The 16,547-nt window shown below is 41.7% G+C and overlaps 1 protein-coding gene across 6 annotated transcripts in view; it reads right to left on the bottom strand.

Annotated features, from left to right (window-relative positions):
• The window catches only part of rdgA (retinal degeneration A), a 381,463-nt gene that overhangs the window by 159,375 nt on the left and 205,541 nt on the right, over positions 1-16,547 (bottom strand). For 5 of the 6 annotated variants that reach the window (XM_065216762.1, XM_065216765.1, XM_065216766.1 and 2 more), the window contains 2 exons: positions 13,504-13,919; positions 12,124-13,433 (listed from right to left, as the gene is read on the bottom strand). In XM_065216762.1, coding sequence (XP_065072834.1) covers positions 12,124-13,433; positions 13,504-13,593 — 1,400 coding nt within the window. In that variant the 5' untranslated portion in view covers positions 13,594-13,919. The remainder of the gene's footprint in view (positions 1-12,123; positions 13,434-13,503; positions 13,920-16,547) is intronic. The other variant, XM_065216764.1, reaches the window with a different exon arrangement.

The raw sequence follows: 16,547 nt of genomic DNA, 5'->3' as shown, positions 1-16,547 counted from the left end.
GCCGAATAAAATCGCTGCTTTGGATCGGAAAGCAGCTAATCTCCGCTAACTAACAGGTTCAGTGGTTTGCTGTCGGTTGTTATTTCGATTGTCACCGCAAGATCTGGAGAAGGCTGGTATGTTTTTCAACTTTCGACAATGTTTTATGAGTCTGAGGGCCCCGCTTACTTTACTCTTCTCCGCTAGATGGTCAGTCGTTGGTGGTGTGCTGGTTCTTCTAAAGAAGTAAATTGTGTTGAAATTGACTTGATTTTTTCATCCTACTTCGTCTATCCTTCAAGATTTCCTTGCATAAATTTGGCTTTTATTAACTATGAGGAACCATCTTTTAGCTCAATTTGTAAACAGAGTAATTGGGGAGTTCATGATGCACTTTAAAAAGCCTGAAAAGCAACAATAAAGGTTTTTTGCTCTAATGCAAAACCTAATGGTTTTATGGTTGCTTTTATAATGATGGAACACGTTTATAAAGTATGTTATCAAGACATTAATAAACAATTGCTAATGACGTTTATGCTTGAATTACAGAGCAGTTTTAAAGAGGGTTGAGAACAGTTTTAAATTTATTTTTAAAACAAGGCAGTGTTTGACTTTCTTGCCAGACTATAAAAGGTTTTTAAAACAGCAAAAAGCTGAATTACTAAGCAGGAATGTTTTACACTTTGAAATGCTGTATTTATACTAAATGGGAATGTTCATTGCCGTTATAAAACCATCATAAACCAGAGTGGATGCCAAATGGTTACTGAATTGTTACTTGGGATTCAATACTGTTACGCAGAAGATGGAAGAGTGCTGGGCTTGTGGATGGAAGCGAAAAATTTTCGTCCTGTCAAAATTTTGGATCAAGCGGCGCTTGTGGTGTAGTGACAAGCGTGATTACCTTCCACCCCAGCAGACATGGGTTCAATCCCAGTAGGCGCCGCCGGGATGTTCTGAGGCATAACATCTCTGATCACGGGAAGTAAAGCCGTTGGTCCCCGGTTCATGAGTTGATGGGTCGATAGGTAGGGTCCAGGTGTGGGAGCTGCCTCCCTGGCGTCGGTAGCATTGGTGATCAGCACGGAAAACAAGATCGACGGAAAACAAATCATCAAATCAACAAATCAATCGACTTCCACAGTGTGCAGATTGTGTCGGTGTTTCAAGACTACATTCGGAACATTAAGTGCAAGCTCTACCACAAACCGGATTACCCCGTGAAGCGAATCGTCTACAATTGCTACTTCCCCTCTAACACAGCAGGCCAGCTTGTTGGGTTCACTTGGCGTTCCATTTTGTCTTTCATAATATTTTCATACTTAATTTCCGAGTACTAGTACTAGTACTAGTACTAGTGATACTACAAACATTTCCAACTCATTAAATACGCGTCAATCAAGCAATACCGCTTGATTGAAAGTTCCAGTACATTATTAATGATTCCCACATTGAAATGTATTAGAGTGGGGCTTATCGTATACGAAAATAGCTTCGGAGGGCTTGCGTTCTTGAAATGGGCTTTTGGAGTTGCGATAGAGCTGTCACCTTCTGACTCCCGGATTTAAGCTTTTTGCAATTATTTATATATAAGATGGTTGAAGGAGAATTCTATCCGTAATGTCACTGCCAGTCAGTGGGAGTTATAACGGTGAGAGTGACCGCTTTTGCTTACTGACTGAAAATTCAAAAGATTGTGGGTTCACATTTAATGTTACAAAATAATTTCTAGGAAGATTCAAGACAACTTATTATAAGTTTTGAGGGAACATCTGGTAAATTTCAAAGTCACTTCTAGGATATGTAGAAGTAAGTTCTAGGAAGTTCCCAGGGAATTACTGGGCAGATCAAAGGTAACTTGAGGGAAGTTTTGAAGGAACTTCTGGGAAATTCCAACGGAACTCATGGGAAGTTTCGAGGAAACTTATGGGAAGTACCAAGGGAACTTTAAGCAAGTTTTGAGGGGACATTTGGTAAGTTTCGAGTGAACTTCTGGAAAGTTTCAATGGAATTCATATGAAAATTCAAGAGAACTTTTGCGAAGTAATGTTGCAACATCTGGTATGTTTCAAAGTTACTACTAGGATATTTAGAGTTATCTTCTAGCAAGTTATAAGGGAACTTCTGGGCCGTTCCGAAGGAAATTATAGGGAGTATCAAGGTAACTTCAAAGAAGTTTTGAAGGAACATCTGAAAATTCTAACGTAACTCCAACAAGAACTTTCTAGGATAAACTCCTGGATAGTTTCGAGGAAAGTTATGTTCAGTTCTAAGGTAACTTAAGGGAAGTTTTAAAGGAACTTCTGGAAAATTCCGACGAAACGCTTTGGAAAATTCAAGTAAATTTATGGGATGTATCAACGGAACCTTGAGCAAAGTTCGAGGATTTGTTAAGTTTTGCTGGAACTTCTGGAAAGTTTCAAGAGAATTTATAGGAAGATTCCAAAGAACTTTTGAGAAGTTATGAGGGAATATCTGATAAGTTCCGAAATCAGTGCAAAGGGTAATTATGAACAGTTTCATGATAACATAAGAGAAGTGTTCAAAGAACTTCTGGGAAATTCCGTGAAAACTTATGGGAAGTTTCGATGGATCTTCTGGGAAGTATTAAGTTTTGATGGGAATTTCGGAAAGTTTAAAAGTCACTTCTGGGATGTTTAGAGGTAACTTGTAACGTGTTCCAATGGATATTCTGGGCAGTTCCGCGTCAAATTATGGGCTGTTTCAAGGTAAATTGAGAGAAGTTTTGAAGGAACTTCTGGGAAATTCCACCAGAACTCATGGAAACTTTCGAAGAAGTTCTTGTGAGAAGTTTTGAGGAAAGTATCAAAGGAACTTTAACACTCCGAACACGATGCCTCCAGTAAAATGTGTAACAGTAAATTGTAAATCTTTGAAAAATCATTGCTCAGCAATTTATCGATAGATTTAAATCTTCTGATACCAAATAAATCTTTAGAATACCTAGTTTTAAATTACGCCAATAGATTTAAAATTCACCAATAAATGACTGAGCTATGATTGTTCAAACATTACAAGTTTACCGTTACACATTTTACCGCAGGCATCGTGTTCGGAGTGTTAAGCAAGTTTCGATGGACCTTCTGTAACGTTTCAAGAGAATTTTTATGGAGATTCAAGAGAACTTTTGATGGTAACTTTTTCAAGAGATGAACTAGTCTACGGCTAAAAATCTCTATAATAAAGTTTAAAAAAAAGTAACATTTTAAAGTCACTTTTACGATGTTTAGAGGTAACTTGTAGGAAGTTCCAAGGAAAATTATGGGCAGTTTCAAGGTAACTTGAGGGAAGTTTTGAAGAAACTTAAGGGAAAATTCCCATAGAACTCATGGGGACTTTCAATAGAACTTATGGAATGTTTCGAGGGAACTTCTGGGTAGTATAAAGGGAAATTTGAGCAAGTTTTGAAAAAACTTCTGCGAAGTACCAAAGGACCTTTGAGCAAGTTTTGAGGAGATATTTGTTAAGTTTCGAGGGAACTTCTGGAATGTTTCAAGAGAATTTCTAGGGAGAGATCATTTTACAACGTTTAGTGGTAACTTATAGGAAGTTCCATAGGAAATTATAGGCAGTTTCAAGGTAACTTGAGGGAAGTTTTGAAGGAAATTATGGGAAATTCCAATGGGAACTTTCAAGAGAACGTATGGAATGCTTCGAAGAGGAGTTCCACAGGGTTCCGTAATTGCTGTCACCATCTTCTTGGTGGCAATGAACGGAATCTTTGTGGGACTGCCAAAGGAAATATACATCCTGGTGTATGCGGACGACATCTTGCTCCTAGTAGTCGGGAAAACTCTAAAAGCAATGAAGGTAAAATTGCAGGCGGCGGTCTCTGCGGTTGGTAGATGGGCCGCCAAGACAGGCTTTGCGATATCAGCCGAGAAAAGCTCGGTTTCCCATGTCTGCCGGCATGGTCACCGGCCACTACCGACCCCGATTAGGATCGACAAGCAGGCAATCCCCAGGAGGAAATCCATCTCCATACTAGGAGTCACGATTGACCGAAACTTCCGGTTCGGCCCCCACCTCAACGAGGTCAAGGCCAACTGTCGAACAAGACTAAACATCCTTCGCTCCCTATCCGGTCAACACAAGGTGAACAACCGAGGTATTGTGATGAACACCGCCAGATCCATCGTCCACAGCCGACTGACATATGGAATCGAACTTCTATGCGCGTCCAGCGACTCCATCATCTCCCGTCTTGCACCGATATACAACCAGGCTACTCGGATTGCAGCCGGTCTACTGCCATCAACACCAGCCGACGCCGCATGCATTGAGACCGGAACACTACCGTTCCGGTTTTTCATTGCGGAGTTGGTTTGTACGAGAGCCGTGGGACTCAACGAGCAACTCAGCGGTGACGGAGATTTCTATCTCCTCTCGGAGGGGAAACGAATTCTCCAAGAGACCGCCCACTAGGAGCTCCCTCCGGTGTCTAAACTCCACTGGGTCGGAGCCAGGGAGTGGGATGCCTCCCCCATCCGATCAGATAGAACCATGGCCAACCGATTCAGAGCAGGGGACAACTCGGCGGAAATGAGAACCTGCCTCACCGAGCGACTGAGAACGATGTACCATAACCACCAATTCCGATACACCGACGGATCGAAGGCTAGGGGCCGAGTAGGTTTTGGAGTAACTGATGGCCGAACATCCCATTTCTGGAAACTCCCGGACCAATGCTCGGTCTTCTCAGCAGAAGCAGCAGCCCTACATTACGCGGCCTCCCTACCATCCTCCTCCCCTCTATGCATACTCACGGACTCCGCCAGCGCTCTGGCTGCATTGGAATCTTCCACTGCACGCCACCCGTGGATTCAGGCCATCCAGAAGCACACACAACCCGGCACCACCTTCATGTGGATACCGGGCCTCTGCGGAATCGCCGGTAACATTGAAGCCGACCACCTCGCGGCCACCGGACGAAGCGGCCGTCTTGCCCACAAGTCGGTCCCCAGACAAGACCTGAAAGTCTGGATAAAATCTACCATCAGGTCAGCATGGGGCAACGCATGGAACAGCAACCAAGAGCTTTTCATTAGAAAGGTCAAAGGGGAAACGGCCCCATGGACGGACACCAAAAGTTACGCGGAACAGAGAATACTCTCCAGACTTCGAACCGGTCACACCCGGATTACTCACAACATGGGAAGCAGCAGCGGTGGAGGCTCCCGGAGGAGATGCGACGCGTGCCGAACAACGATGACGGTTGAGCACATCCTTATCAACTGCCCTCCAAAACGACCCGGTAGCGGAAATCCAACTCATCTGCTTTACGAAGGAAGCAGGAATCTACAAAAATATTTAAAATACGATATTGATAGCAGGCCCGGCAACCCTGCCGGCAGCGGCTGCCAGGGTCACCTGGCAGTTACGGCCGGTGGGGCTCTATCGGGGTCCTGAATTTAGTCACTATAACACGAAAAATACTATTTTGATAGCAGGCCCGGCAACCCCTGCCGGCAGCAGCTGCCAGGTTCACCTGGCAGCCTCTGCCGGTGGGGCTCTACCGGGGTCCTTTAGACAGCCTTTGAAATGAAAATTTGACAGCTAGCTGAGACAGGAAACATAAGTTTCAAAAACCAAAACTCTGTACATTCTAAAAACTCTGTAAACCCCCTTTTCCCCTAGGAATACCCCCCTGTGGGGTATTCGGAGACGAGCCAGCCAACGGCTGAAAGTCTCCTTAATAAAGATATAAAAAAAAAAAAAAAATGCTTCGAAGAAACTTATGGAAAGTTTCGAGGGAACTTCTAGATAGTATCAAGTGAAATTTAAGCAAGTTTTGAAGGAACTTCTGCGAATTACCAAAGGAACTTTAAGCAAGTTTTGAGGGGATATTTGTTAGGTTTCGAGGGAACTTCTGCATGTTTCAAAATAATTTCTAGGGATATTCAAGTGAACTTTTGAGAAAATATCTGGTAACTTTTTAAAGTCACTTACTTCTACGATGTTTTGAAGGAAATTATGGGAAATTCCAATGGGAACTTTCGAGAGAACTTATGGAATGCTTCGAGGAAACTTATGGGAAGTTTCAGATAGAACTTCTGAGCAAGTTTTGAGGGGACATTTATTAAGTTTTGAGAGAGTTTCTGGAAAGTTTCATGGGAATTTGTATGAATATTCAAGAGAACTTTGGAGAAGTTATGAAGAACAATCTAGTAAGTTTCAAAGTCACTTCTAGGATGTATAGAGGTAACTTCTAGAATGTTCAAAGGTAACTTGTGGGCGATTCCGAGGGTTATAATGGGCACTTCCAAGGTAACTTGAGGGAACTTATGAGAAATTCCAACGGAACTTATGGAATGTTTCAGGGATATTTATAGAGGGGAGCCGGGCCCAGGATAGTGATTAGAATCCATGCCTCTCAAACTAAAGGTCACGTGGTCAAATTTTATCCCAGACAAGTCACAAATGACCTAAAATGTGTTATAGTGACTATAATACAAAAAAAAGTTTAAAAGGAATTTCTTGGATGCTTCGCAGTGAAAAGTCTCAGTTACAGGGAAGTGTCAAAGGATCTTCTCGAATGTTCTATGGGACTTCTGGGACACTTCCTAGAAAGTTATGGGTAGTTTCGGAAGAGATCCTGTTTTGAGGGAACTTCTGGGAATTTTTCGGAAGTTTCAAGAGAATTCTAGAGTTCTAGAAACTTCCGAGACATTAACACAAATTCACACTGGTATCACATTTGGAAACTGTTGGAATCTACGTCTAGAACTGCTGGAATTATCCTGTTGAATGTCCAGAATCACTCCGGGAACGTCAGGTGCACCCGTGAGGAATTTCTAGAATCCACGTCGGGAATGTTCGGGACCGTCTAGAACATCCATCGACATTGCAAGTTTTATTGAGGTTTTAAAGCTCTCTACAACTCTAAATTGTGGTCTACAGAACCCTCATAAAACCCAAATTGTTACTTGGGTCATTATGCTGAATAAAATTCTCTGGGTTTTCCAAGTTTTTTTCAGGACTTCAACGGAAAATTTGCAGGTTTCAATGAAATATTTATTCAAAATACGGGAAATTGATGTAATGTCGGCCTAAATGCCCCTAATTTGGGCTCATACATAAAATCAGCAATTGACTAAATTTTTAATAGCGGCCAAAAATATCCCTTAGTACCGTCCCAATGACGCGTTAATCTAGATAAAATTGAGAAATAGCAGATTTTTAGCGATGGGCCCAATCTTAGATCCATAGGCTACCCAACATTAGAGCCATATTTGAACCTTGAAATTTAGTTTTGAGCCTTGAAAGCTTCTCATGGTTCAGAATCTTGGATTTTTTTTTCAAGCCCCGAATATTGGTCTGTGGTCTCTCATTTTATTAGCCCAGAATTTCAACAACAAAAACACTACACTAAAGATTTCATTTTTTCTTAATCCAGGATAAAGAGAACTTCCCTAAGCCTCAAAGTCTCAGATTTTTGATATTTTTATACTTTGTGATCTAGAATTTCCTTAGAATCTTCTCAAGAGTTCGACTTAGAACTCTCTCTGGTATGCCCTTACAATTTGATCCATAATACTCTATAAATTATGCCCAGAAGGCTTTTTTATTCACTCTACAGTTTCTTAATTTTCAGAAATTCTAAATTAGGTTCGTAGGAATTCCCAAAGAATTCTCTTGAAATAAACTGTCCTCAGTGTTTACCAAGAACAATCCCATAAATTCCATGAAATGCTCCTCAGAATTCCATAGGCAATCTTCCTTGGTTTCTCTTAAAATTATTAAAGGAAGATCTTTGAAACTCTTCGAAGTTATACTTTGAACTTTACCTCAAAACTTTGCTGGACATTTCCTTGAAACTTTCCTTAGAATTCCTTTGGAATACTTCTTAGAATTTCTTTGCAATCATCCTTAAATTTTCCTTTGAATTCTTTCCAAAATTCCCTTTGGATTTTACTTTTCCTCTTGGAATTCTATTCACAGGTACCTTGAAGATCTCCTTACAAATTCCTTGGACAGAGCCGTCTTGGAATTCCCCTTAAAATTACTTTGGAATCATCAGAATTCTGTTGAATATTTCCTTACTCAGGATTCTGTTGAAATTACACTCAGAACTTCGTTGGGATTCTTCCTCTTACGTTTCAACAGAACTAACTTGAAAGGAATTCTCAGATTTTCAGTTTTCATAACTTGGAATCCCCTTCTGAATTTCCTTAAAACCATCCCTAGAGTTCCTAAGAAATTTTCATCAAATTAATTTATTAAAGTCCATAAGCCGAGAAACTTCTTCAAGGCCTTTTTTAAAACCCGGTTCTTGGATATTTATTTTCGTTCCAGATTCTTGGAGAAATCTCCACGTCTGATTTCATTAGGTCCAGGGTTTCAAACTTTTTATAAGTTGAAAATTTGTAGAAATTATTCATGATTCAGAACCCTAAGTTTCAGAATTTATGTTGTTACTGAAGATAAATCCACTCCAGAATTATTATGTTCAAAGAGTTAAAGTGAATCACGGGAAACATAAAGTTGGTTGTATTTTAAACTGTTTTGAAATTATTGTAAAGATTCCTCAGCGTACTATAATACATTCTATTCTATTTTTTATGAATAACTTGATACGAGAATTTCAAAATTCTCTGATAATTCTCCCTGAAGATTTCCGGTTTTCCAGGTATTTCCAAATTTATAAAGGTAGTAGATACCATGTATCGAGAATGTCTGTAGCACCCGTCAGGAACGTCTGTAATCTCTATTGGGAATGTCTGGTACCACTTTCAGGAACTGGTGAAATCCTCACCGGAAACGTCTAAAGTTCTCATCGGGAACGCCTGGAATCTCCCTGTAGAACGTAAAGATTCTCAGTTAGGTATCGTAGCGGTCTCGTTAATAAAGAAAACTAAACTAAACCGTTAGGAATCCCCACCGGTTAATCGGTAAGCAATTATAATGGCATTAGTTGCTTATTCAAATGTTTGTGTGAGAGAGCAGATTTTTTGACGGCGTTCTATACGAAAATCGAGGATTTTTTTGAATACGGTGTATTAAATTTACATTCGGGATTGAAATTGCGGATTAAGCCACAGACAAACAGACGCAGCTCTTTCTACTCAATCGTCGTATAAGTAGTTTCGCAAATCCCCTACCACATCGCTGGCATCGGATCACTTTGACATTCTATCTAACTTCTATGCAACATTGTTTGAGACATATCTAAACAATGAATATCGGCTCCGCAAAGCTACAGCAAATGAGCCTGGAAAAATAAACGAATTATAAAAAAAAAATTGTTTGAGACTTGATAAGCAAACTTTTTTTTTTCGCGAATAAAATGAAATATGTCGTTAATGAGTTCCGTGACAAAATATTTAAGGAAAACAGTAACGTCTGTTTGTCTGTGATTAAACGTAGTAAAAATAGAGATTGGCATGGAACTTACCGCTATTTTTTTTTTCGAAAAGTACATTTGGGATTTAATTTTTTTTTTTAATTCATTTATTTTTCAAGGCTCAATTGAGTTAGCTTTGCAGAGCCGTAACTCAATGTACATTATCAAAATTTCTTATGACTAAAGCTAGTAGAACTGGAGTCGAAAACTTGCAGCTTACTCGAGGTTAAGGACTACAATTTCTTAACAGGTTGGACGTGGATGTGTACATGGAGTGGATTGTTGTTTTAATCTCCGTCGCCGGTGAATGATCGTGAGAAAAGCACTGCAATGGCAAGTGCTCTGGATCTCGAAAGGTGACCGGACGAAAAGGGGGCTATCTTAGGAGATAGATGAGAGGACCGACACACAATGGTCCAGAACAGTAAAAAGGCGATCAACATTCATTATCTCGTGAATCTTGCATTTTAGATAAGTAGTGTCTTCGGGAATGTTTCTAAAAGTTAGACATTGATAGATCAATGATTGATTGATTTGTTTCTAAAATTTAATATTCAAAATCGAAGACTCTACTTATCTAAAATGCAAGATTCTCGAGATAATTACTTTTGACCATCTTTTCACAGCTCTGGACAACTGTGCGGCACTTCAATTGGGGAAACTACTAAACTAAAGACTGCTAAATTCTCAAATCGAACCGTTTTTTAGAAAATTGTAAATCAACATCAAATATTCGAGATTGCGGCTAGCCACACCGTCTCTAAAAGTCGAGATTCGTCTTCCAGGTGTTTAAGATTATTCAAAGAGCATATTATATTTCTGAGCTGACCAAGGGTGTTCCACCGATAGCCCATATCAGAGTTCGGAATATTGCTGAAGATTTAAATAACAAATGAAAATCTAGTTTCATCAATTTGACCCAAGTTAGTTTCAATGCTGAAAACAGCGATCCATTAGTATTTCAATTAATCGACAAATCCCCCCTCAGGAAAGCCACAAATGTCCCCGCTGAAACAAATCGATCCTTGTCCAACAGGGATTGGGGGAGCAAAATCGATTAGGTAGTGTGCCGGCGGAATAAAGCACTTATCTCCGACCGCTGTAGAAGCTTCCGATCGAACACGCAAAATACATCAACTGGGCAACAAACCAACACAAACAACAGTTCGATTTAATAGAAAAAAATTTAAAAGCAAAATCGGACTCCACTCGTTTCAGACTTGGATTCGGAGTGATGGATTAGCATTCGAATGGAAAAATTGGTCGTTTCCAGTTCCAGTTCCGGACATGTTTGTGACATCCCGAATGAAAATGTATCGCTTCAGTTTCGTTCGGAAAGGTTCGATGTAAACGTAATATTATTTAAGTTCACACACATTTTCAAAGCAACCTAGTTCATCATGATGTCGGTTTTCAAAGCTACTGGAGTCATTGATAACGTTAGATTTTACTCGGGATGGATTTTGGGATTCGATTGGGAATCGAAACGTTTTGTATAAGGAATATACATGATGTGTATTTGAAAACCCGGATTAAGTGAGTCCATCAGCTATGGACATTGATGCCTGGAATGCAATCAAGCTGAAATGCGTTTCAAGAATAATTTTCAATGCAATGTTTCATTAACTTACACGATACAAACACACACACACAAAATACAGAAAACAAGAGTAAGTAAGTAATGTGAATAACCGGTACTATGAAGAACATCAAAATCCAATGCAGAAAGAGAAGTTCATGAAGAACAAGCTAAAGGAGAGATCCCCTCCTCGCACTATAAAGTGCCATTCTAATTTGCTCCATTGGCATCAACTCCAACTAGCAGAGTGGCGGTAGCAATAAACCACAAGACACCTCCCTCTTCCATCAGCCGGCATCCGGCATCGATGAAAAGTGAGCAGATAATGGCGCGATAACGACAACGAGAATGACGACGTTCGGTCAACCTCTCCCTCCATCACCGGAAGTCGCAAGAAACCAACCGACCTAAAAGCTTTCGGTTATAAGGCGAAAGTGGTTCGGAGCACGACGACGACGACGACGACGACAGTGAAGAGGATTCCGCATGTTCTACATGCCAGGAGATTATGGTAATCGCTGGAACTGAACAGACAAAACTTACGCTCGCTCGTTCGCTCGTTGGGTTTGCGGTAGTTTTATTGCAGCGCAAAAGTTGGTCTCTAAAATACACTTACCTGGTGGCGGCAGCGACGGAAGCAGAAAGTTTCCCGACGAAAAGCATTGGCGTAAGAGAAAGAAGAAAAAGAACGGGAAAAGTCATTAGATGAAAATGTATCTCGATCGTAGGAAAATGTGAAACAATGCAAATTGGAAAACACAAAAACTTGGATCATGATTGCTCCGACGAGGTAGAAGCTGAAAAGAAAACAACAAAAGTTTACGGGAGTGAAACAACATTGAAAATGATACATTAGGATTATTTTAATATAAATCAAAACGAGCGCATGCAAACCGAAGACTTTGGAGAATGCACTGATCTGTAAAAAGAATATCGAAATAATGAAATGTAATTTGTTAGTATGAAAAACAAAAACAGAATACTGTAACCTAAAAGCAACATCCAATTGAGGTATAAACGTTTATGACACTTCTATGCAAACTGAAACTAGTCGCACGATGGACGCAAAGTGCCTGAAGTTCACTGCCATTATACGCATAATTGTCCCATATTCTATGCAATCCTACTTATGTTGAACCGTGGGACTGTTATGCGGTGTAATAACAGATCAAGTAAGGACAATTTTCCGAAATAATCTTACCCTTTCGAACTAAGGCCCATGGGCACGGTGGCCGCCGAACCTGCTAGGGCCAGTGCCTTGTAGCGTGCCTGCTCTTCGGTCGGCAGCACAATGTCCACCGAGCGAGACCGAATTGCTCCGCTGCCAGGCACCGCTAGCAGCGTCAGCTCCCCTTCCGGGGGCTTCAGCTCTTCGGTCTTGGCCCCGGTCACCTTGGTGAAGCAGGAATCCACCGACGCCGCACGATCTCGCTTCAGGTCCGGTACCTGTAGGTAGATGTCTCGCACGAAGTCGGCTGCCGCAGTACTAGTTGGAGGTGGTGGAGGCGCCAGCGCCACCACTACCGATTGTTGCAGTTGATTGTCGTTGTTGTAGTCCGGTGGTTGTTCGTTGTGATCATCGATGCGGCCACCGGAGGAGTCGTTGCTGTAGCCATCGTCCCCGCTGGGGACGATGATGTTCACAATATCTTGGTGTTGTTGTTGTTGATGTTCGGTGCAGGAGACGTTCTCCAGCGAGTTACCGGTAGGTTCGACAAAGATCGCTTCCTGGCGCGAGATGGAGCGTCGCCGGGTACGCGTGGGGCCACTGCCACTGGGTTCGTCCACGGCAGGGTAACAAGGAGGCACTTCGATCGTCGGGGACGGAGGGAATATGGGTCCAAGTGGAGTGATCGGCGGCGAACCGATCGGAAGAAGTGGAAGAAGCGGGTAGTCGTTTCCAAACATCGGAGGCGGCGGCAGGACGGGACCGTCCGGTGCCAACACGCCTTTGAAGCCGTCGGGGTCATCTCCGTTGGTGGGTGATAGGGTGAAAATGATCCCACAAGGGGACGCGATGGGTGGTGGCAGCAGGGTAATGCATTTTACGTCGTATTGGAACCCGTAGTCACGATCGTCTTCGTCTTCGTCGTCGTTTTCGTCCTCCTCCTCCTCGTCGTCTGTTTCCTCTTCTTCACTACTGGAAGAGGACGAACTGTAACTGAGCGTTTGATATTCGGTATTGTCGTAGTACTGGCGTTGATCGACCCCGGTTAGCTTCCGGTATTCTTCCAGGTACAGGCAGTGGATACAAGGCGGAGGGGTTTTAGAGCTGGACTTGCGCCGTTGGAAGCGCTTTGGCACGTCTAAGAAGGCGGCTGCGACGGCCGCTTGGGATTCTTCGCTACCGCCAGCAAGGTCAAAACTACGGGAACGTCCTGTTACTTGCGGGACCTGCAGCAGGGAACCACCCGACGCCGGGTCGTCAGTCGATGATGTTTGCTGTACCTTAAGGAACTGATTGGCACGCTGGGCTTCGAGCTGGATTTCGTCAAACGATGCTGAGCGAACCTGAATTGTTGAAGGATAAATCGAGCATATCGTTAACTACTGTAGTCTGTCATCTTCTGGAAAAATTTACCTGTTTGGGAACTTCTAGACTGCTCTGTGTTTTCATCTCCGCACCAGTGGGGGTCCGTGACCTAGTGAAGGTGTTGCGCAGGCGGTGCATAGTGCCGAGAGGAAACAGTGCGGATCGCTATTCCCCCTAAGTCGGCTCCCGGACCGAAACAACGGTTGGGACGACGACGACGACGACGACGACAACGATGACGACGGCAATGCTCCTCCCTCGACGATGAGGCTACACCGGTGCTGGCCGTCGTAATGGCCGTTCCATTGGTGGTCGCGGCCACCGACTCGTCCCGTTGAGACGACTTCGGTTCGGCAACTCCGGCCGGCGGTTCTACTGAGTTTGATTCTACGTCGATTGCTAGCTCGTCTGGCTACGATTTGCTGACTAGTTCTTCGCAATGCTGGTGGAGGTTGGCCTTGCTGCTGTGGAGTACAGAAAAAAAAAAAAGGAATACCAGAATCAACCATTGCTCAACAGTTACAAAATCATGCGGTTATGAATAATGAATTTCAATGCGGACCTCGTTCAGAGACACGCAATAAGTAATGTCCCCGCCGACGAGGGATCGATTTACAAGGGTTCGCGTGTACGATATAAGCAATCCCTACGAAATGAGAGAGAGAGAATATTAATTTCAACAAGCCAAGTCAAACCCATCTTGCGGGTCGCTGTCGTCGTTGTCATCGTTCTGACGAGGGAAAATAATTATTCAATATCAACAAATCCCGGAATTGGGTTGCGGGCTTACGACAAAAGGAGATTCTACCAGCAGTAGAACGCGTTCTCCGTGGAGCTTTCTGCTCGTCGGAGATGTCAATCAAAAAGGGATTTATTTCCGAAAGCCCCCCCCCTAAATGTATGCAATAAATGATTGATAACCGTGAGCTTCACTTTGATATTCCGAAAGGTGGGTCGTTTCGCCGAAAACAATTCCCATTCCGTGTCATTTCTAATGGAAGTGGTGGCAGTAAATAGCGAAATCATCACAAACAACCATTCCGTGAACGATCGTCATTAAAGTTTACTCCATTGCGCTCTCCCCGGACATCGGTGGTGGAATGGTGATGGTAATGTGTTTCCCTACATCCCCCGCCCCCCCCCCTTCACATCCACCTTTTGCGTCGTCGGGCAAGGACAAAAACAACTTGTCGGCTTCATTCATTGCAACGAGAAGCCGGACACAAAAATACACTTTTTCGGGGTGAAATAAATTTGACTTTAATGAAAATTAATGGCGAGCTTTCGTTTCGTTTTCGTAACGTCCTCAGAGTGAGTGGCAGATGGACAGACGGTCCGGAACCGGTATGTGGAGAGATAATTGTTTATGTTTATAATGCCTTGAATCATTGCACTATGGTCCGAAACGGCAATTTGGCGGGGAAAAAAATGTTTTACTTCGTTTCTATTCATTTAGTGTCTTCGTAGAAGTTGTTTATGATTAAATGAGCCTTTTTTTATATAAAAAGGGTAGTTAGGGTGGACCTCATTTTAACTTAAATTGGGAATTTTAACTTTTTCTGCTTTAAATTAGGGTGCCCAAAAAATTTTTTTTTCTCGAATAATCGATGTTCAAAAGAGTTGTAGGGAAAATTATAGCGCACGTGTTTGCTGAACAAAGCATTTTAGTATAACTTTTAATTCAAAAGTTATGGGTAACTTTAACCCAAAAAAACATGCAGTCTTTAAATGTTAACGCAAATTTGCAGAACTTAGGAAATCTCTTAGGTTACATAAATTAGATATTTTTGAAGCCCGAATTTTTTTAATGTTTTTAACTGTTTCAGAATTTTGAAATTTATCTAAATTATATGTAAATTATTCAAAGAGCACTAGGCCAACTTAATAGGCTGAACATAGAAATTCTTTTAGAAAACAATGAGATCCACGGAATGATATTTGAAATCATGAGCTAAGACATTTTTTTGAAGATTACATGAGAAAATTTTCAATTATTTGAGGCCAGGCCAGTTTTCACATTCTTGAAATTTGCTGGATTTCTGACTTCAAAAATAGATTTTTTTTTTTAAAGATCCCAGTTTAAAAAAGACCACTTTGATTTGGACAAAATTTTTTGGATTTTGACACACTGAAGAATTGGCTAGAGAATTATCATGAGAATGCCCAATGAGTTTTGAGGACAATTGTAGGGGAATTCTATGGAGTATTATATAGGGGAAATGGCTCTAATGTTGGCCTATGGATCTTAGATTGGGCCCATCGCTAAAAATCTGCTATTTCTCAATTTTATCTAGATGATCGCGTCATTGGCACGGTACTGATGGATATTTTTGGTCGCTATTGAAAAATTAGTCGATTGCTGAATTAATGTTTGGGCCCAAATTAAGGGCATTTAGGCCGACATTACATCCATTTCCCCTATATTTTATTTAAGTCGATTTTCGCCGCTCCTTGCGGTGCCTTTTCCTCGCTATTCTGTCATGGCTGGACGAAGAGCAACAAGTATTTTTAGTGTCCAGAACGTTTTTAGGGTGTCGACTCAACAAAGAAAACAAAATTCCCTGATATTCTCTGATTTTCCAGTAATTTTCAAAAAAAAATCCAGGTTCAGTGCGCTATAACTTTCCTCAGAAGATATTAGTGCTTTATGGATATTTTTTGATGAAATACCACACGGCCCATACATTTTATAGAATGCAAAACAGACAGAAATCTCGTGTTGCTAAAAACGGGAAGGATCCGCATTCGTCCAAATCTCCTTCCTCTTCATGGTGACCAGAAAATGTCGATTAGCAATTTTACCGTTTTTCTCCCGGAATTTTGGAATTTAGCGCGGTTTAGGTATTTTGATTAAGCACAAAACTGAATGCAATTAAGCTTAAGGTTAAATGGGTAATTTCTAAGACAGCAGTACCTTTGCTGGATCTTGAATTTGGATCTGCGACAGATTCGAAGTCTTCACAATTTGCAAATTTCGCTCAAAACTTTACAGGCTTTTATTTGATTGTTCTCAAGCCTTTCCTTTAGATTAATTTCCTTTCACAGAGATCTTTCCAGAATTCTTCTAAAATAAATTTGAAATTCTCTCTGGA

Source organism: Ochlerotatus camptorhynchus, unplaced genomic scaffold, assembly GCF_037179485.1.
Source record: "Ochlerotatus camptorhynchus isolate MF236.1 unplaced genomic scaffold, CSIRO-AGI_Acam_v1.1 ptg000067l, whole genome shotgun sequence".
In the NCBI taxonomy this organism is placed as follows: Eukaryota; Metazoa; Arthropoda; class Insecta; order Diptera; family Culicidae; genus Ochlerotatus; species Ochlerotatus camptorhynchus.
This window is presented reverse-complemented; position numbering and strand designations above follow the sequence as displayed.